General features: G+C 44.8%; 1 protein-coding gene across 1 annotated transcript in view; it reads left to right on the top strand.

The window, feature by feature from the left end:
- The window catches only part of slc17a9 (solute carrier family 17 member 9), a 38,843-nt gene extending 24,104 nt beyond the window's left edge, over window positions 1-14,739 (top strand). Inside the window, exons 5-13 of the mRNA XM_033041393.1 lie at window positions 918-1,048; window positions 1,162-1,258; window positions 4,931-5,027; window positions 6,345-6,432; window positions 7,558-7,592; window positions 8,024-8,139; window positions 9,850-9,905; window positions 11,770-11,799; window positions 13,914-14,739. Coding sequence (XP_032897284.1) covers window positions 918-1,048; window positions 1,162-1,258; window positions 4,931-5,027; window positions 6,345-6,432; window positions 7,558-7,592; window positions 8,024-8,139; window positions 9,850-9,905; window positions 11,770-11,799; window positions 13,914-14,056 — 793 coding nt within the window. The 3' untranslated portion in view covers window positions 14,057-14,739. The remainder of the gene's footprint in view (window positions 1-917; window positions 1,049-1,161; window positions 1,259-4,930; window positions 5,028-6,344; window positions 6,433-7,557; window positions 7,593-8,023; window positions 8,140-9,849; window positions 9,906-11,769; window positions 11,800-13,913) is intronic.
- The last annotated feature ends 7,699 nt before the right edge of the window (window positions 14,740-22,438 follow it).

Below are 22,438 nucleotides of genomic sequence, written 5' to 3'. Positions count from 1 at the left end.
ATTCCCCATGAATCTGCCCATGACCGTACTACGTCTTTTTCGTCGAGTGGACTTGCTTGCTCGCTATAGGGTCTTTGGTTCATAGTAGCAGAATTGGGCCAGTCGGTGTTGGAAATGATCAGGCTCACACATAGTGATTAGAATCCATAGTCTTTTATTAGCAACTCTGTAGAGGAAACACAAGGTGCTTTCGTCTCCACCCATGCACACAGCTAGTCTGCTAGAGAGAGAGAGAGAGAGAGAGAGCACTCTAATAAGCTTGTGGGCAGACCAAGTATGAGTCACACTCATCTACATCCTCCCCCTTAAAGAACTAAATGCAAATGCAAATCTACTGAGTACTACAAAGAATTAAATGCAAATGTATACCGCTGACTATATGAAGCATACATAGTATGTGGCAATAAACTGGAGGAGGTTCAAACATAGCCCGTGTACTTTCTGGTGGCCTTATAAACACGACCAGCCCGCTTACGGTACAGTTCTGCATCAAGTCCACTCCGCCATTCAATCACGGCTCATCCAACTCTCTCCCTCCTAACCCCATCCTTCTGCCTTCTCCACGTCACCCCTGACACCCGGAGTAAACAAGAATCTATCTACAGGGTATCTATCTCTGCCTTAAAAATATCCATTGACTTGGCCTCCACCGCCCTCGGTGGCTATTGGTGTTAGGCGTTGTTAACTATTAACCGACTGTTATCTGATTTATGTGCGGGGGGGGGGCGGGGGGGGATTTGTAACTCTGTAAACGCCCTTTATGGGCAACTATTTGCATACCTTGGCAAGGTGTGTATGCAAATAATTTCACTGCGACTTGTCCCATGTGATGATACAGTATTCAGTTCAATTCAATATGTTATCTGGTTCATTGCCAATGCATTTGAATAAACTCTAAAACATTTTTATTTCTGTAGAACATTATTGCTCGGAGCTGTAGGGTCGGTGTTGTTACACAGGTACGGCTGGGAGAGTGTGTTCTATTTCTCTGGCCTCCCCTCGCTGTTGTGGGGCGTCTGCATGTGGAAATATTTCCTTAAAGGACAAGGTAACTATCCATGAATTATGATTGCCGACTCACTCACCCTTTCTCTTCAGTGAGATGATGTGATTATATTTTCATTATATTTCTGACTCGGGCAAAAATTTTCTATCGCGTAGACCAGATAATATCTTTGGAAAGCTTGGGCAACGGGCTGGTGAACTCAAAGAACAGTAAGGTTCCATGGAGAAAATTGTTCCGGAGCACTGCTGTCTGGTAAGTTGCTGCGGCCTTTGTGGGTTTATCTTTTCTCACCTTGATGCACTCATCTCGAAGGGCCGAATGGCCTACTCCTGCACCTATTGTCTATTGTCCTGCTCTGTTCCCCTCAGCCCATATCCCTCCCTCCGGCTTCACACTTCACGCCTCTTATCTCCGTATCTGACAATCTTTTGGCACCTTTGACCTTTGTCACATTCCACCCATCTGACAGTCAAAGGATATTCCTTCCTACCCTGTTGGCTCCAAAACTAACAAGCTGACAGCTTCTGCGCAAAAAAACCAGCAGCAAACACGCCTCTGACTACGTAATAAATCCCGCCCATATAATTACAGGCAGGCTAAATGTGAAGGGCATAATTAATGACACACAAAATATAGCCAAATGGCCACTATCCCTCCTCAACTACTACGATCTGACCCAAAATGTCATCTGTCCATTCCCTCTGCAGTTGCCGACTGATTAGCTGAGGACCTCCAGCACTTTTTGGTTGCTCAAGGTTCCAGCACCTGCAGTTCCTCGTGTCTGCCTCCTTTGTTAATTCTTTAATGCCTCAACTGGAGAACGGCAGGATTTCTCTCCTGGTCTTCCAGCAGTACAACGGGATCTTTAACAATCACCTAAAAGACTGGAGGATGTTCAAGTCTTAGTTCAAAAAGCTCTTCTGCTAAAGATCTCTTCAGACAGTCGTCATTCCCTCACTTCCTCAATGAAGTATCATCCTGGACTGTGTGCTGTTGCCTTTGAGTGGGATTTGAACCCGACACCACGGTGGCCCAGCGGTAGAGTTGCTGCCTCACAGCGCCAGAGACCCGGGTCCGATCCTGACCACGGGTGCTGTCTGTACGGAGTTTGTACGTTCCCCCCGTGACCTGCGTGGGTTTTCTACGGAGTCTCTGGTTTCCTCCCACATTCCAAAGACGTACAGGTTTGTAAGTTAATTGGCTTGGTGTAATTGTAAATTGTCCCTAGCGTGTGTAGGATAGTGTAATGCCCCTGTCCCACTTGGGAAACCTGAACGGAAACCTCTGCAGACTTTGCGCCCCACCCAAGGTTTCCGTGCGGTTCCCGGAGGTTGCAGGTGGTTGCCGGAAGTTGCAGGTAGTGGAAGCAGGTAGGGAGACTGACAAAAACCTCCGGGAACCGCACGGAAACCCTGGGTGGGGCGCAAAGTCTCCAGAGGTTTCCGTTCAGGTTTCCTAAGTGGGACAGGGGCATTAGTGTGCAGGGATTGCTGGTCGGCATGGATTCGGTGGACTGAAGGCCTGTTTCTGCGCTGTCTAAAGACTGTCTAACAGAAAATGTAACCTAGCCTGACTTTATGCAACTAGTTATTTAGAATATGTGTGTCGGAAGGAACTGCTGATGATCAGGATGCTTGTGGTATTGTAGTCAAATTCTGGCCCCAGCGTGCATTACTTACAGGAAGTATTTGTGACAAATAACTTTTTTTGGCTTTGAAATGACAAAACATATGACAGAAAGCACTCTAAAGGTGAACGCTGCTGTTATTTCTCTTTTAATGACTTGATCGAGCCCGAGGCTCTATAAGGCGCTGGTCAGGCCGCATTTGGAGTACTGTGAATAAATTTGGGCCCCACATCTAAGGAAGGGTGTGCTGGCTCTGGAGAGGGTCCAGAGGAGGTTTACAAGAATGATTCCAGGAATGAGTGAGTTAGCATATGATGAGCGTTTGACAGCACTGGGCCTCCACTCGCTGGAGTTGAGAAGGTTGAGGGAGGACCTCATTGAAACTTACAGAATAATGAAAGACATAGATAGAGTGGATGCGGAAAGCATATTTTCACTGGTGGGAGAGTCTAGGACCAGAGGTCGTAGCCTCAGAATTAAAGGGCGCTCTTTTAGAAAGGAGGTGAGGAGGAACTTCTTTAGTCAGAGGGTAGCTGATCTGTGGAACTCATTGCCACAGAGGGCTGTGGAGGACAAGTCAGTGGATATTTTTAAGGCAGAGATGGACAAATTTTTGATTAGAACGGGTGTCAAGGGTTATGGGGAGAAGGCAGGAAAATGGGATTAGGAGGCAGAGATCAGCCATGATTGAATGGCGGAGTAGACTCGATGGGCAGAATTCCCTAATTCTAATCCTATAACTTGTGAATTTGAGATTAAAATCTGAATTTAGCATGCAATGATTCTGGACATTGAAACATAGGTTGTAGTGTCATAGCATTCATCCTGGCCTGTTGATCAGCCTACACCGCCCTCTGAGGCAGAGAATTCCACAGACTCACAACTCTCTGTGAGAAAAAAGTGTTTCCTCGTCTCCGTTCTAAATGGCTTACTCCTTATTCTTAAACTGTGGCCCCTGGTTCAGGACTCCCCCAACATCGGGAACATGTTTCCTGCCTCTAGCGTGTCCAAGATCTTAACAATCTTATATGTTTCAATGAGATCCCCTCTCATCCTTCTAAACTCCAGAGTGCACAAGCCCAGCCGCTCCATTCTCTCAGCATATGACAGTCCCGCCATCCCGGGAATTAACCTTGTAAACCTACGCTGCACTCCCTCAATAGCAAAATGTCCTTCCTCAAATTAGGGGACCAAAACTGCACACAATACTCCAGGTGTGGTCTCACTAGGGCTCTGTACAACTGCAGAAGGACCTCTTTGCTCCTATATTTGATTCCTCTTGTTATAAAGGCCAACATGCCATTCGCTTTCTTCACTGCCTGCTGTACCTGCATGCTTACTTTCATAATCATCATCTCTGAATGCTCCATGTTTCAATGAGACCACCTTGCTTTCTAACAGCCAGGAGATGATGTTATCTCTAATTTAATGGCTTGGTTAAAATGTGAATTTATAGTATGCAATGAAATATAGATTGTACAAAGGATAACGGTACCTCGTTGGTATTTGAGAACTATATCTTGATCACACTTTTCAATTTTGGGTGCATTCTGCAAATTCTGAAGATTTTGACTTCTTAAGCTTTTCGCCCAAATTTGATTCAAGACTGTCTAGTTATCATATGAATGAAACTGGAAACGTAACAATGAAATCCTTATTTGCTGCAGTTTTGACACTCCCCCCAATTGACACTTTTTGTTCCCTCTCTTCCATGATTGGAAAATCATTCCTCGTTCGCCTGGACTCGCTGGGAAATTCCCTGTGGTGACCACTTAGTCTGGAGCGATTAATGGGCCTGTCCCACTGAGGCAACTTTTTTAGGCAACTACAGGCGACTAGTTTGTTGCCACATGTTCGCCGGTGGTTCGCGGGGAGTCGTCTCCTCAGTCGCGCAAAAAGTCATAACGTCTTTCTGGTCGGCGCTAAAATTTCAAACATGTTGAAAGTTTTCGGCGATAGTGGGTTTGACGCCAATGAGCGTAGTTTTGGGCCATTTTTATTATATTTATATTTTATTTATTATTATATTATTTTATTATATTTATATTATATTATATTTATTTTAAGTCTCCGGTTTTTGGGCGACCTGCTACGACTATGACAGTCGCCGGCAGGTGCCTAAAAAATCTTCAAGTGGGACAGGCCCATAAGATCATTTTTAACGTGGTTATTTCTACTGCGTGTCAGTTATCTTCAGATTCTTGGCCGTGCTACATTTCATTGCCAAGACGTTATTATTTGAGATATTTGGTCCACGACGTGTGATTCCTTTGTTCTTTGTTTTCCTTCCTCTACAGGGCTGTCATTGTGGCCCACATTTGCCTGGCCGGGACGTTCTTCTGCCTTTTGTCCTGGATGCCAACATTCTTCCACGATCTGTTTCCCGAGTCCAAGGTGCGTCGTCTCTGGCCGTTCAACCTTAACCATGTGGCGCAGCGGGTAGAGTCGCTGCCTCACGGCGCCAGCCACCCTGGTTCAATCCTGACCCCGGGTGCTGTCTGTGTGGAGTTTGCAAGTTCTCCCCGTGACCGCGTGGGTTTCCTCCGGTTGCTCTGGTTTCCTAAGTTCATAAATCATAGGAACATATGGTGAGCGTTTGTCGGCACTGGGCCTGTACTCGCTGGAGTTTAGAAGAATGAGGGGGGACCGCATTGAAATGTACAGAATAGTGAAAGGCCTGGATAGAGTGGATGTGGTGAGGATGTTTCCACCAGTGGGAGAGTCTAGGACCAGAGGGCACAGCCTCAGAAATAAAGGATGTTCTTTTAGGAACGCGATGAGGAGGAATTTCTTTAGTCAGAGGGTGGTGAATCTGTGGAATTCGTTGCCACAGACGGCTGTGGAGGCCATCCATGGATATATGTAAGGCAGAGATAAATAGATTCTTGATTAGTGCAGGTGTCAGAGGTTATGGGGAGAAGGCAGGAGAATGGGGTTAGGAGGTGGAGGTAGATGAGCCATGATTGAATGGCGGAGTAGACTTGATGGGCCGAATGGCCTAATTCTGCTCCTATCACATGATGTTATGATCTTCTGAACAGAATTACGTCATTCAGCCCATCGAGTCTACTCCGCCATTCAATCATGGCTGATCAGTCTTTCCTACTCAACTCCATTCTCCCGCCTTCTCCCCATCACCTTTGATGCCCTTATTAATCAAGAACTTGTCAATGTCCACTTTAAAAATACCTAATGACGACCTCCATAGCCGCCTGGCTCCATAAATTCCACAGATTCACCACCCTCGAACAAACAAAGTTCCTCGTTATCTCCTTTGTAAAGTTTCCTCCCACATCCCAAAGATAAGCAGGTTTGTAGGTTAATTGGCCTCTGTAAATTGGTCACTGGTGTGAAGGGGGTGTATAGAACTAGTGTGTGAACAGATAATCGATGACTCTTCCCCCCCCACCCCCATCACCCCACTTAATCTGTCTGAAGAAGGGTCCTAACCCAAACCATGGGGAGAAGGCAGGAGAATGGGGTTAGGAGGGAGAGATAAATCAGCCTTGATTGAATGGCGGAGTAGACTCGATGGGCCGAATGGCCTAATTCTGCTCTTTTAAACATAAACTTACAATTGGAGATTTAACTTTGATTGATATTCTTGGTGTCCATTTTTAGACTAAAGTCTCCGACTAGGATATTTGAATTTAAGTTGAAGGAATGGAAGAATTTTCTTGTGAAGTGACGTCTTTATCTCCTGTTTTCCAGGGTTGGGTATTCAACGTGGTCCCCTGGGCTGTCGCCATCCCATTCTCATTGTTTGGGGGCTTGCTAACCGATCACCTGATCAAACTCGGTGAGACACTTCCTTACAATGACTTACAAGCAAGGAATTGTAAATCAAAACAATCGTCTTCAACAAAAATATTACAAGGCTATATTTATGAGTTCTCATGAAATAGAGCCATAGAGAAGTTATGACAGTATAGAAGCAAGCCCTTTGGCCCATCTTGCCCGCGTTTGACCCATATCCCTCTAAACCTGTCCTATCCATGTACCTGTCCAAATGTTTCTTAAACGTTGCAGTATTACCAGCCTCAACTACCTCATCCAGCAGATTGTTCCATACACCCACCACCCACTGTGTGAAAAAGTTACCCCTCAGGTTCCTACTAAATATTCCCCCCCCCCCCCCCACTCGTATTAAACCTACATCATCTGGTTCTCGATAGATTCCCCTACTCTAGGCAAGAGACTCTGTGCGTCTACCTGATTTATTCCCCTCAGTATTTTGTACACCTCTCTAAGATCAATTCTCATCCTCCTGCGCTGTTGGACTGTATCAGTATTGTCGCAGAATTGCAAATCTCCCAACCTTGATGTAGAAATATAAACTGCAGACCTAATCTAAAATGAAGAGCAGCTTTCTGGTGCATTTTAACGGTGGCAGCATGGTGGCACAGCGGTAGAACCTTACAGAGCCAAAGGCCCGGTTCCAGCCTAACTACAGGTTCTTGACTGCACTGAGTTAGTACGTTCTCCCTGTGACCAAGTGGGTTTTCTCCGGGTGCTCCGGTCTTCCTCCCACACTCCAAAGACAGAAAGGTTTGTAGGTTAATTGGCTTAAAAACGAAATTGGTTAATTAAAAATAAATCTGTAGGCTGTGGGAGAGCTGGGAAGCAAGGACTACCTGAAATTGGAGAAGTCAATGTTCATACCACTGGGGTGTAAACTGGCCAAGCTCCCATAGCCTACTGTCCTTTCTTCTTCCCGCCTCCCCACCTCCACATCAGTCTGAAGAAGGGTCTCGACCCGAAACCTCACCTATTCCTTCGCTAAATAGACTCATGATTTGATTTATTCCTTTGTTAAAGTTATGCGTACAAATACTTGGACTAAAACAGTTATGAAGATGATAAATCTGTGCAATCACTTCTCAAAACCCATGTAATAATGTTTCAATTTATTTGCACTCTACAGGGTTTGACACCGCCAAAGTGCGAAAGATAATGACGGTAAGGTGACTGGCAAATTGTAAAGAGTTCTGCTATTATTGGGACGACAGATGGCACAATGGGCTAAGTGTTCGGCTGGCGACCGGAAGGTGGCCGGTTCGAATCCCGCTTGGAGTGCATACTGTCGTTGTGTCCTCGGGCAAGACACTTCACCCACCTTTGCCTGTGTGTGAATGTCTGTGAATGATTGGTGGTGGTCGGAGGGGCCGTAGGCGCAGATTGGCAGCCACGCTTCCGTCAGTCTGCCCCAAGGCAGCTGTGGTTACAGAAGTAGCTCACCACCACCGAGTGTGACTGAGGAGTGAATGAATAATGCGATGTAAAGCGCCTTGAGTATTCTAGAAAGGCGCTATATAAATCCCATCCATTTTTTAAATTATTTTTTATTATGGGAATTGGAACAAAAGCAATTCATTTTTGTGTTTGTACAGGTGTTTGCCATGGGCGTTTCCAGCATCTTTACCAAATTATTGAGTTACTCAGGCAACTATTACCAAGCTGTGATATTCCTGTCTGTTAGCTTAGGACTTCAGACTTTCAATCACAGGTAAATGGAAACGAGTTGTGTTAACATTTGTAGACCTTGGGTCATCTATGTCATTGTATTTCCAGATTTTGTAAAGCACTTTAAGTCTACTAAAAATGTAATAATATATGTCTAAACGCTTTACACCTATTTGTTTTCTATGAACCTGTTTAGCTTTGTACCAAAGATAGACACAAAGTGCTGGCAGTAGCTCAGCGGGTCAGGCAGCATCTCTGGAGACCTAATCTGAAGAAGAGTCACCACCCGAAACGTCACCCATCCTTTTTTCTCCAGAGATGCTGCCTGACCCGCTGAGCTACTCCAGAACTTTGTGTCTATCTTTGATATAAACCAGTGGTTCCCAACCTTTTTTAGCTCATGGCCCCTTAGGGATCTTTTAATTTTTCTGTGCCCCCCCCCCCCCCCTGACATTATTAGCGGAAAAAAAGTACTTCAATATTATAATACCTTCCATAAAAATATCAGTGTCTATTAATTGCACATATATTCTCTTTTATTCTATTCCACAAACATCAAAAATATTTTGTGGGTTCAATAAAACAACCATTTATAATCATACATTAAAATATGATTTCAACTACTAGATTTAAATTTATTAGAACTGAAATTTAGGAGGCAACAGGGTGGTAGCTCTGTGGCCCCCTTCATTGAACCTGTGGCCCCCTAAATCCCCAAAAAATTTCTGTGGCCCCCCCTGAAATTTGCCATGGCCCCAGGTTGGGAATCACTGGTATAAACCAGCATCTGCAGTTCTTCGCTTCCACTGTTTAGTTTAGAGATACAGCATGGGAAAAAAAGCCCTTCAGTCCACGCAGAACGTTGATCACCCATTCACACTAGTTCTATGTTATCCCATCCACTCCTCACACACTAAGGTTAATCTACAGAGGGCAATTATCTTAACAAACCTGCACGTTTTTGAGATGTGGGAGGAAACTGAAACACCTGGAGGAAACCCACACTGTAACAGGGAGAACGTGCAAACTCCACACAGTTGTATCAAAGAAGTTTAAAAATCTTAAATTGCCCTTTGGAGTTTGAATTGCCAACTAGATTTTTCTATAAAAGGTCATGCAACTTGTATTTGGACGTCAGTCTGAAAAAGGGTTTCGACCCAAAACGTCGCCTATTCCTTTTCTCCCGAGATGCTGTCTGACCCGCTGACTTACTCCAGCTTTTTGGGCCTATCTTGTATTTATCTGCTCCGTGTTAGAGACAAAAAGTGCTGGAGTAACTCAGCATCTCTGCATGACTTTGGCAGAGACAGATCGATTCTTGATTAGTACGGGTGGCAGGGGCTATGGGGAGAATAGAATAGAATGCCTTTTATTGCCATTCAAACAGACATGGTTTGAACGAAATTTCATTCCTACAGTCATGACATCGCAAAAAAAAAAACATGACACACACTTAACACAATTTACACAAACATCGGGGGGGGGAGAATGGAGTTGAGAGGAAAAGATAGATCAGCCATGATCGAATGGCGGAGTAGACTTGATGGGCCGAATGGCCTAATTCTGCTCCAATCACTAATGAACCCTTTTCCTTATCGCTAGGCTTTCTGTTACATTTTGCTTTATCAGACTATTAATAGTTGTTAACATCTGAACATACAGTATAACGTATAAACTTATGAACTAATGTTTACCCTTTGTGAACATGAATGTATAATAAGTTAACAAAGTACACTGTGTTTGTTTAATATAGCGGAGTTTCTGTAAATGTTCAAGATTTGGCGCCATCCTGTGCGGGCTCACTATTTGGTAAGTGATGTTTACACTCGTGAATGAAACACCTTGTAATGCCACAAAGTTGACAGAGTTGAGAACTGACTCTTATCCTCAACTGATAAGATATACAAACTTTATTATTTTTATTAATACACTGATTTTTAGTAGATTGGTTATTGCATGTGAGCGAATCAGAGTAGAAATAGCATCACTAACCCCACCTTACTGCATGATTCATACACTGGTCAGTCTTGGAAGCGGTAACGATGAACTAACAACTAACGACCTATACTATTTGTACCGATTAAAGATGATCTAGAACTCCAGATTATACAGTTTGCTTATTTACAGTTTTGTTCCCCTCTTTTCAAAGAAAGCTGCTCGGCACATGCTGGGAGTGGTCATATAGATTACGGCCTTAGCCAGCTCTTGTAAACAGATTGTTTTATTTGTGTTGTGAACATTGACAGCACCTCGTATTTCACTTGGGCAGCGGTATGAACATTGACTTCTCTAACTTCAAGTAACCCTTGCTTTCCATCTCTCTCCATCCCCTCCCCATTCCCAGTTCTCCGACCAGTCTTACTGTCTCCGACTTCATTGTATCTCTCATTGGTTTGTTATTGCCTTCTCCCAACTAACGATAATGTATTCTCCATTTTCCTTGATCTCCATTCCCTTTGTCCTGTTTTCACACCTTACGCATCCTTTTCTATACACTCCAACTCCCCTGACATCAATCTGAAGAAGGGTCTCGACCCGAAACGTCACCCAATCCTTCTCTCCAGAGATGCTGCCTGTCCCACTGAGTTACTCCAGCATTTTGTGTCTATCTTCGATTAAAACCAGCATCTGCAGTTCCTTCCTGCACTCTTTATTTGTCTTGTAACCTCTGTGGTTCCAGTCTCTGAACTTGTGCAGGATGTGATGAGTGTGTGTTTGCATTCAACCACGTCAACACTAGGTGTGGTAGATCAGTACACTGCACCCTTTGTTCAGACCCAACACGCAAATCCAACAGACTTCAACTACCAGTTGCTGTCTTTGTGGAGTTTGCACGTTCTCCCATTGATTTCCTCTGGACGCTCCGGTTTCTTCCCACATCCCAAAGATGTTTGAGTTTGCCAGTTAACTGTCCTCTGTGAATTGCCCCCAGTGTGTAGGGTAGTGGATGTGAAAGTGGGTCAACCCAGAACTAGTGTGAAAGGTGTTCCATGATCGACATGGACTCGGAATGAACGACCTGTTTCCATGCTTACTCTTTCAATCAAATAAGCCATGTAATATTGCAGAAACATCACACGGCCATTCACAGGAGCGTTGTCAATCAAAAATATACGCCGTTCTTAAGTTAGTTAATTCCAGGAGCAGAATGAGACCATTCGGCCCATCAAGTATTCAATCATGGCTGATCTATTTTTCCCTCTCAACCCCATTCTCCTGCCTTCGCCCCTTAACACCCGCACTAATGAAGAATATATCTATCTCCACCTTAAAAATGCCCAGTAACTTGGCCCTCTACAGCCGTCTGTGGCGATGAATTCATTTGTCTCCAGCAGTAAGCGTTGGTCTGGATTGCTACCTCCTGGTGCCCATGTGGCCAGTTTGTAACTTTCAATAATACAATTTGCACTTCGGTTCCATGTTAAACGTTTACACAAAACAAACGGTTGCAGCAGCTGACGCAAAATTGTCGCTAACAGGCAGTTTCTCCCCCTATCTCCACAATGCGCTGGAAATTATCGCACAATTACTTTTTATTAATATCTCCATCTTGATATTTAGTTTCCGGCTGGATATGTAAAACGGTTGTAAAGTGGTTTGTTACTTAGGGAACCAGTTCTTGAGAAGTAACTTGAAGGTGTGTGTATTTTTACTTTTTTTTCTATTTCCTTAGGTATTATGAATACAGGTGGAGCCTTGTGCGGTTCGTATGAATTTTTGCTTCATAGCTGGCTTGACGTGGCATGTTTTATTTTTAAGAATAGAAAAATACCTGAGAAGTAGCTAACAAAAATACATTTAAAGTTGTTTTATGGCAAGGTGGCCCAGTTGGTAGAGTCGTTGCCTCACAGCACCAGAGACCCGGGTTCGATCCTGACATCATGTGCTGTCCATGTGGAGTTTGCATGTTTTCCCATGATATTACTCCGGGTGCTCCGGTTTCCTCCCGCATCTTAAAAATGCTTAGGTTTGTAGGTTAGTTGGCAACTGTAAATTGCTCTTGAAGTGTAGGGAGTGGATGAAAAAGTGGGATATTACAGAACTAGTGTGATCGTGGCCAGCATGGACTTGGTGGGCCGAAGAGCCTGTTTCCATGCTGTATCTCTAAACTAAACGTACCCTGCTGTTATGGTTTTGGAATTTGAACGCTTAGAAGACGAGCACAACGTTGTCCTTTCTCTGAGATGTAGAATCTGCACGCTGAAAGTGGAATTAAATCCAATTTACAAACACACAGTTTCTATCTGACACAATGTCCTGATCCCAAATATCCTCCCATCCCCCCCACATTACTGCTCCCTGTCATGTGTAGTTTGATCTGGCTTTTTAAAAATTGGAACCAATATTGAAGGACTTCAAGGTTCACAATATCACTGCTTGATGTATTAACAAATTGCTTTCTAAACGGTCTCTTTTATTACCTGCCATATGCATGACTACATCAGGGTGGCACGGTGGCGCAGCGGTAGAGTTGCTGCCATAAGGGCCTGTCCCACGAGCATGCGACTGCATGCGGCAAGCGCGACCTAACGTGGTCGCTTGTGCCGTACGGCCTCGCGGGGCCGGTCTCACTTTGATCGCCGGAGCCGTATGGAGTTGTGCGGAGCTGGTTCCGACATCGCGCGGCCTCCGAAAAACTGAGGCCGTACGCACCGCCTCGACGGGCGTGCGCAGCGTCTCAACGCCGTACGCAGCATCTTGACGGCATACGCCTTCGCTCGAACTTCACGTCAACCCGTACGGGATCACTCGAGCTCCGCGCGGCCCCGTTTCCGGTTTGGTGGCGCTCGCCGCATGCTCGTGGGATAGGCCCTTTACAGCGGCAGACACCCGGGTTCGATCTTGACTACAGGTGCTGTCTGTATGTATAGTTTGTACGTTCTCCCTGTGACCGTGTGGGTTTCCTCCAGGTGCTCCGGTTTTCTCCCACACTCTAAAGATGTGCAGGTTTGTAGGTTAATTGGCTTTGGTTACAATTGTAAATTGTCCCTGGTGTGTAGGATAGTGCTTACGTACGAGGATCACTGGTCGGTGCGGACCCGGTGGGCTGAAGGGCCTGTTTCCATGCTGTGTCATTTAAACTGATCCTTTCAGAGCTCATCTAGATATAGACACGATAGCTTTGATTTTTTTTTTCATGTAGTATTGGTGATTTCGGCACAATGCAATTGAAAATGCATTTTAGATGCAGAATAGAATTCAGGATATTAGAGGTATTTAATATATGTATGGTGTCTAATCCATTGCTGTTTCCATGCTGCATAACTTCATAAATGATAGGAACAGAATTAGGCCATTCGGCCCATCGGGTCTTCTCCGTCATTCAATCTTGGCTGATCTATCTCTCCCTCTCAATGCCATTCCCTTGCCTTCTCCCTATAACCCCTGACACCCGTACTAATCAAGAATCAATCTATCTCTGCCTTAAAAATATCCATTGACTTGGCCTCAACAGCTGTCTGTGGAAATGAATTCCACAGATTCACCACCCTCCGACTAAAGAAATTCCTCCTGATCTCCTTCCGAAAGGAACGTCCTTTAATTCTGAGGATATGACCTCTGGTCCTAGACTTTCCCCATTAGTGGAAACATCCTCTCCACATCCACTCTATCCAAGCCTTTCATTATTCGGTAATTTTCAATGAGGTGGCCCCTCATCCTTCTAAACTCCAGCGAGCACAGGCCCAGTGCTTGGTACCTCGAAAAGCAGGAATCTCCCCTGCATCTCAAAGACTAAGCAGAGTCTTGTATTGAGTAGGGCTATTTGGATGCTTCCGTAGTCTTTGAGGATGTTAACTTTGCCTTCTTTCATTCCAGGGGTTGCCTTTGTCTACCTTGCCGGTCACCTCATAGAGACCTCAGGATCATGGCCGTCTGTTTTCAATTTCATCAGCATCGTCAACACCTTCGGCCTCTCCTTCTTCCTCTTCTTCGGCCAAGCGACACGGATAGACATTTAAAAGATAGTTTCGGGCGGCATTGAACCACAAAGTATCTCGCAAACAGCCTTCAGGGTCGAGGGAAGACGGTGCTTTTACGATGGGCGGTGCGGTGGAGTTGCTGCCTTACAGCGCCGGAGACCCGGGTCCCATCCCGTCCACGGGTGCTGTCTCTGCGGAGTTTGCACATTCTCCCCATGACCGAGTGGGGTTTTTCAGGGTTTCCTCTCGCACTCCAAAGACATGCCCATGCAGGTTTATAGCTCAATTGGCTTCTGTCATTTGCCTGTGGTGTGTACGATGGGATAGAATAGAACTAACCCTTTGTTTACGCCCAACGCACGCAGAACGACAGTTTTTTATTTGCACAAAAATGTTGACTCTTTTTTAGTGATATTATTTTGTTGGACAGATTTTTACACGACTATTTATCTGAATGTAAAAATATGAATGCAGGACCAAAATAAAGTGGCTTCTCAGAACGACAAGATACATATCAGGTATTCTTCAAGACAGGTTCCAATCTTTCGGGAATCGAGATTTAGTTTAGGAAAAGACAACTGGGCTAACTTTCATTTCGTCAGATGTTTGAGGGGGAATGTTTAAACGAGAACTGCAGGGCAAGTTTTTCTATACAGAGAAACATAGAAACATAGAAAATAGGTGCAGGAGGAGGCCATTCGGCCCTTCGGCCCTTCGGCCCAGCACCGCCATTCATTGTGATCATCGCTGATCGTCCCCTATCAATAACCCGTGCCTGCCTTCTCCCCATATCCCTTGACTCCACTGGCCCCTAGAGCTCTAACTAACTCTCTCTTAAATCCATCCAGTAACTTGACCTCCACTGCCCTCTGTGGCAGGGAATTCCATAAATTCACAACTCTCTGGGTGAAAAAGTTTTTTCTCACCTCAGTCTTAAATGGCCTCCCCTTTATTCTAAGACTGTGGCCCCTGGTTCTGGACTCGCCCAACATTGGGAACATTTTTCCTGCATCTAGCTTGACCAGTCCTTTTATAATTTTATATGTTTCTATAAGATCCCCCCCCTCATCCTTCTAAACTCCAGTGAATACAAACCTAGTGGAGAGTGGTGGGGGTCTGGAACGCATTGCCAGGGGTGGTGGTGAAGGCAGAGACGATAGTGGCGTTTAAGAGGCTTTTAGAAGGGCACGTGGGAAAAGAGGTATATAGATGGACACCAAAAGCTGGAGTAACTCAGCGGGTCAGGCAGCATCTCATGAGAAAAGGAATAGGTGACGTTTCGGGTCGAGACCCTCCTTCAGATCTGACGAAGGGTCTTGACCCGAAATGTCACCTGTTTCGTTTACTGAGTTACTCCAGCTTTTTTGTGTCTATCTTTGGTATCAACCAGCATCTGCTGTTCCTTCCTGCACAGAGGGCTAAAGACCACGGACTAGCAGGTGGGAACTTCGGACCGAAAAGGATGTTCCTTTAGAAAGGCGATGCGGAGGAATTTTTTCAGCCAGAGGGTGGGGAATCTGTAGAATTCATTGCCACAGACAGCGGCGGAGGCCAAGCCATTGAATATTCTTAAAGCGGAGATTGACATGTTGTTGATTAGGAAGGGTGTCAAAGGTTACCGGGAGAAAGGCGTTGAGAGTGAAAGGTAGATTAGCCATGATTGAATGGTGGAGTAGACTCGATGGGCCGAATGGCCTAATTCTGCTCCTATGACTTATGAATTTATCAGTTTAACTAGGCATTGAATTTGTGGGCCTGTTCTTGAGCTGAAAACTTGCAATTTTTTTTTTCAGTTGTCAAATTTAATCTTAATATTAGTAACTAATGTTAGTTACTTACTAGAAAGCTATCCATTTTAACGTAGGTAGACAAAAGTGCTGGAGAAACTCAGCGGGTGCAGCAGCATCTATGGAGCGAAGGAAATAGGCAACGTTTCGGGCCGAAACCCTTTGGGTTTCAACCCGAAACGTTGCCTATTTCCTTTGGGGTTCGGCCCGAAACGTTGCCTATTTCCTTCGCTCCATAGATGCTGCTGCACCCGCTGAGTTTCTCCAGCACTTTTTGCCTACATTTGATTTTCCGACATCTTCTTAAATACATTTTAACGTACCATTTTGTCTATTCATAGCAGCACACACTCAAAAAAAAAAATTATCCGAGTTTTAATCTTGGTTGCTTAAGTTCCACAGATAGATAGATAGATAGATATAATTTATTGCCACACAACCAGGGTCGGTGGAAATTTGGGTTGTCAGCAGCAGTACAATAATAAAGAACACACACTAAAACTGTAACACAAACATCCACCACAGCATTCATCACTGTGGTGGAAGGCACAAAAATTTGGCCAGTCCTCCTCCATTTCTCCCCCGTGTACAGGACCAGAGTCCAGAGTCAGTCCAGGGTCGGCTCTTCCTCACCGGAGACCACGGCTTTAAGTTGTTGTAGGCCGCAGGCCGGCGGTCGAGATTTAAAGTCCCCGCCGCAGCCAGAAGCTCCGTAGGCTGCAGGGCCGGCGGTCGAAGCTCCCCTCCAGGGGTGATGGTAAGTCCACGCCGGCCCCGCGGGCCGGCAGTGATGGCTTCTTCTTCCCCCAGGTCCCCCACGAGGGATCCCGGGCTGTAGATCTGACCAAATTTAAAAGTTTCATTCCGTTGTGTATTTTCATTAAAGGATTATCCTTCTGCAATGTACAAGAAATCTTTGCATCGGGTTTGTGTAAGTTAGTTCTGATGTGAAGACCGCCTGGCTTAAAGTAAGCTGCCTTTATTTATCGAGCCAGTTTTTACTGGTGTTCCATTGACATATCACAGTGAACAGGGAAATGTTACTTATTTATAGTTTTTGTGGTAGGTGACCCGTGTGTCATTATATGAATGGAATTTCAGCATCACTTTTGTGACTTAAAAAGTCCCACGGCATCTTTCTACCATTTCCATTTACCTTTTACATTGTGGGTAACAAATGCAATGATACGGAGGTTCAGGTTAAGTATTATTAGAATGAAACGACATTTCGTTTGGATCTCAAGGGGTCCAAATGACAATAAATTGAATTGTATTGTAAACACAAAATCCTGGAGTAACTCAGCGGAAAGAAGGAATGGGTGACGTTCTTCAGACTGAAAAAGGGTCGACCCGAAACGTTACACATTCAGTCTGAAGAAGGGTCTCGACCTGAAACGTCACCCATTCCTTCTATCCAGAGATGCTGCCTGTCCCACTGAGTTACTCCTGCATTTTGTGTCTATCTTCGATGTAAACCAGCATCTGCAGTTCTTCCTACCTAATTAGAATGCTTATTGAATTACTTACATGGCCAAATGGGATTATCTTAGATGGGGCATCTTGGTCAGTATGGATGAGTTGGGCCGAAGGGCCTGTTTCCGTGCTGTACGTCTCTGTGATTAATTTGTTTAAATCAGCAAAACTGTATAAACTTTATAAATTCTTGTATATTCAGAATCTGAAAGATTTAATATTTTTAATAACTATATTATTTAACTTCAAGTTGCATTGCAATTAAAAGATGCTTAAGTATTTACTTAATTTCTAAATCGAGACTCATGCAGAATGAAAAAATCTCTTTGAACGGAGTTGAAGAAATTTAAACTGCTTATTTTATATATATATTGGCAATAATGTTTGTACATTAATATTTTTGCTTTGTAGAACCTCTCTTTCCATTAGTGGACATAAAAAATTATAGATTTTTAATTGGTCCATGAAGTTTCATTCAGTTCAGTTTAGTTTATTGTCACGTGTACCGAGGTACAGTCAAAAGCTTTTGTTGCGTGCTAACAAAAATCAGCGGAAAGACAATACATGATTACAATCGATCCATTTACAGTGTACAGATACACGATAAGGGAATAATGTTTATTGCAAGATGAAGCCAGTGAAGTCCGATCAAGGATAGTCCAAGGGTAGACAAAAATGCTGGAGAAACTCAGCGGGTGCAGCAGCATCTATGGAGCGAAGGAAATAGGCAACGTTTCGGGCCGAAACCCTTCTTCAGACTTGGACCGATAGTCCAAAGGTCTCCAGTGAAGGACATGTCTATTATTTGTTTGTGCAGAATAAGTTTTATCTTTTACATCTACAGGTGAGATAAGTACTTAAACTCAATAATGTTTTAAAAAATCCACTCAAACCTATCTTAAAATCAGTGGGAAAGTTTGTAATATTCCCTGTAAACCACAGCTGAAAGAGTGAGTGGAGTCAACTATAGGTCCACCGCCTATTACTCCAGCAACTGGTGATCCGACAACTCCTTTAATCCGGACAAAATTACGAGAGTGCACTCGAAATTCCCCCCGGAAATGTGTTGCCAAAATGGACCCTACGGCAAGGCTCTGGAACCAAGAGTGCGGAAAACCGGTGGTGGACCTGTACTCCTCGAGAAACCGTGCAGAGATGATGGATCTAGCCTTGTCTCGGTTACGGCCAGTTGTATGAGAAGACTCAGGGGCCAGCTGATCATCACACACATATATCAGGTACAATATATATAAAAAACAATGGAAAAAGACACAAAGTGCTGGAGTAACTCAGCAGGTCAGGCAGCATCTCTGCATGACTTTGGCAGAGATAGATTCTTGATGAGTACGGGTGTCGGGGGTTACGGGGAGAAGGGATAGGAAGGGAAAATAGATCAGCCATGATAGAATGGTGGAGTAAACTTGATGGGCCGAATAGCTTAATGCTACTCATTGAAACATAGAAAATAGGTGCTGGAGTAGGCCATTCGGTCCTTCGAGCCTGCACCGCCATTCAATATGATCATGGCTGATCATCCAACTCAGTATCCTGTACCTGCTTTCTCCCCATACCCCCTGATCCCTTTAGCCACAAGGGCCACATCTAACTCCCTCTTAAATATAGCCAATGAACTGGCCTCAACTACATACTGTGGCAGAGAATTCCAGAGATTCACCAAAAATGTTTTTCTCATCTCAGTCCTAAAGGATTTCCCCTTTATCCTTAAACTGTGACCCCTTGTTCTGGATTTCCCCAACATCGGGAACAATCTTCCTGCATCTAGCCTGTCCAACCACTTAAGAATTTTGTAAGTTTCTATAAGATCCCCCCTCAATCTTCTAAATTCTAGCGAGTACAAGCTCATCTGATTTATGAACTTACGAATGCCTTTTAATTACAAGTTTTTACAAACTTCTAACTTGGATAGGCGACGTTTTGGGCGGGATTCTTCAGACTAAAATGTTATTTGAAACACAAAGTGCTGGAGTAACTCAGCAGGTCAGGCAGCATCTGTGCATGACTTTGGCAGAGATAGATAGATTCTTGATTAGTACGGGTGCCAGGGTTGGTCCAAGATTATGGGGAGAACGCAGCGACAAGCTCTGGGCAGTGACAAGTCCGATTCCAGTCTCCTCAAGTTCAAGTTCAAGTGAGTTTATTGTCATGTGTCCCTCCAGTCCTATTTCTGAGTAGACAAAAGTGCTGGAGAAACTCAGCGGGTGCAGCAGCATCTATGGAGCGAAGGAAATAGGTAACGTTTCTGGCCGAAACCCTTCGGGTTTCGACCCGAAACGTTGCCTATTTCCTTTGGGTTTCGTCCCGAAACGTTGCCTATTTCCTTCGCTCCATAGATGCTGCTGCACCCGCTGAGTTTCTCCAGCACTTTTGTCTACCTTCGATTTTCCAGCACCTGCAGTTCCTTCTTGAACGCATCTGCTGGTGGGTGACCACTTCAACCATTCCATGATACTTTTATTGTAACAATAAACACGCCAACTATGGCCTGTTTCCTTTATCGTCGCTACATGTCTATTTTGCACAGATAGGTAGACAGTCAGAATCTCTCTCCCAAGGGTGGAAATTTCAAAATCTAGAAGGCGTAGCATTAAGGTGAGAGGGACAAAGTTTAAAGGAGATGTGCGGGGGCAAGTTTTTTAGCACGGAGAATGTTGTGTGTCTGGATCGCACGGCCAGGGGTGGTGGTGGGAGACGCATATTGTAGTGACGTTATAGAAGCTCGCCGTTTGACCTGTTTTTACAAAATGTTAAATGGTCAGCTCGACATAGATGACCAAACCTACGCCAAACCCAAACCAATTAGGAGCAGACGAGGGCATTCGATCCAATTTGAGATTCCAGCTACCAAGACAGATGTGTACAGCAATTCGTTCTTCCCCCGCACGATTAAAGCATGGAATAATCTTCACCCTGCCATAGTTACCCAACCAGATGCAACTAAATTTAAGGTAGCTCTTTCTTCCCAAAAACCCTTTCTGGGTTAAGTCTTCCCTCTACCACCTACAGTTTAAATTCCATTTGGAATATTTTGGAGGACCAAGAAACCAAGACGTATGAGGGGCTTTTATACAGACACGTGGATATGCAGGAAGAGGAGGTGTATGGATTATGTGGAGGTAGATGGGATTAGTTTATCTTGGATCAGGTCGCCCTATACACCAACTATGCACCAGCTTCTCGTTCTCACCTAGCAAACACCTAACAATGGCCTGTTTTCTTTATCATTGTTTCTTTTTTGCATATCTCTCATTCATTTGCTCTATATATCTCTATATCAACATGTGTCTGTGGAATTCTCTGCCTCAGAGGGCGGTGGAGGCAGGTTCTCTGGATGCTTTCAAGAGAGAGCTAGATAGGGCTCTTAAAGATAGCGGAGTCAGGGGATATGGGGAGAAGGCAGGAACGGGGTACTGATTGGGGATGATCAGCCATGATCACATTGAATGGTGGTGCTGGCTCGAAGGGCCGAATGGCCTCCTCCTGCACCTATTGTCTATTGTCTATCTATATCTCTTGTTTCCCTTTCCCCAGACTCTCAGTCGGAAGAAGGGTCTCGACCCAAAACAGAAATGCTGCCTGTCTTTGGTTGAAACCAGCATCTGCAGTCCCTCCCTACATGAATGAACGAATAAGTTTATTGGCCAAGTATTCACACGCAAGGAATTTGCCTTGGTGCTCCGCCCGCAAGTGACAACATGACGTTGAGCCAAACCAGACCATGATGGAGAAGATGAGGACAGACTCTACGATGGCCGTATAGAAGCTTCCTCATCTGCCGTAGGAAGTACATCCTCTGTTGTGCCTTTTTGACTGTGGAGTCGATGGTGGCCCCCCCATTTAAGGTCCTTGGAGATGATGGTTCCCAGAAACTTAAAAGACTCTTCCTTTATTGTCACATGTAACTAGGTACGGTGAAATACTTTCTTTTTGCATATAATGCACCAAATCGCCACGTTTCTGGCACGGATAAGTACTCATTAGGGTCATGTGTAGGAAGGAGCTGCGGATGCTGGTTTACACCGAAGATAGACAAGAAAAGCTGGAGTAACTCAACGGATTAGGCAGCATCTCTGGAGAAAAGGAATAGTTGGCGTTTCAGGTCGGGACCCTTCTTCAGATTGTGGAGGACATGGTCAGGTGATTTAGACTTTAGAGATACAGCGCGGAAACAGGCCATTCGGCCCGCCGAATTTCCGAAATGTCACCTATTTGTTATCTCCTGAGATGCTACCTGACCTGCTCAATGCAGGCAGTTATTTTACACAGGGTGGTGGGTATTGGGAATGTGTTGCCAGGGGTGGTGGTGGAGGCAGATAAGTGGCGTTTAAGAGGCTTTTAGATGCATATGCAGGGAATGGAGGGAAGAGAGGATTTGTTTATGTTGGCATCATGTTCGGCACGGACATTGCGGGCCGAAGGGCCTGTTCCCCTGCTGTACCGTTCTGTGATCTGCCATGTTTGCGGCTTCACTTGTTGCAGTACAGGTTCAGGAGGGAATCAAGGCAAGTGTCCTGTTGTAGAACGACTACAGATGCAGGTTTAAACCAAAGTTAGACGCAAATAGCTGGAGGAACCGGGTCCGCGCCTACCAGTGATCCCCGCACATTAACACTATCCTACACATACACCAAGGCAATTAACCTACAAAACTGTCCGTCTTTGGAGTGTGGGTGGAAACCGAAGATCTCGGAGAAAACCCACGCAGGTCACGGGGAGAACTTGCAAACTCCGTACAGACAGCACCCGTAGGCGGGATCGAACCGACACAGTAAGGCAGCAACTCTACCGCTGCGCCACTGTGACCTCCTTAAATTGTCTTCTCTGATTAACCAGCTCATGTCACTAATTAAATCAGTTCCATTGACATGAGGGAATTCTGTTTGGCCTCTATTTTAATAGTGCCACACATGAACAAAATGGCCCACACAAAGAACTGTGATGATGTTCGCCACAGTCAGGGAATGACCCGCCTAACCAGAAGCAAACCGCTTTGACTGCGATGCTTCCAATTAATTCTTTAAACTAAACTCTTCCCCGAGCCATACTCCGCCTGAAATCAACTCATCGCTAATAATGATCAGAAATCATTTCTTTCAACAATTATTTCAAAGGCTTCTTCTGTATTTCCCTGATAATTGCAATT

Source organism: Amblyraja radiata, chromosome 23 (genome assembly GCF_010909765.2).
Source record: "Amblyraja radiata isolate CabotCenter1 chromosome 23, sAmbRad1.1.pri, whole genome shotgun sequence".
NCBI lineage: Eukaryota > Metazoa > Chordata > Chondrichthyes > Rajiformes > Rajidae > Amblyraja > Amblyraja radiata.
The sequence above is the reverse complement of the archived record's forward strand: the minus strand, read 5'-3'. Positions and strand labels throughout refer to the sequence as shown.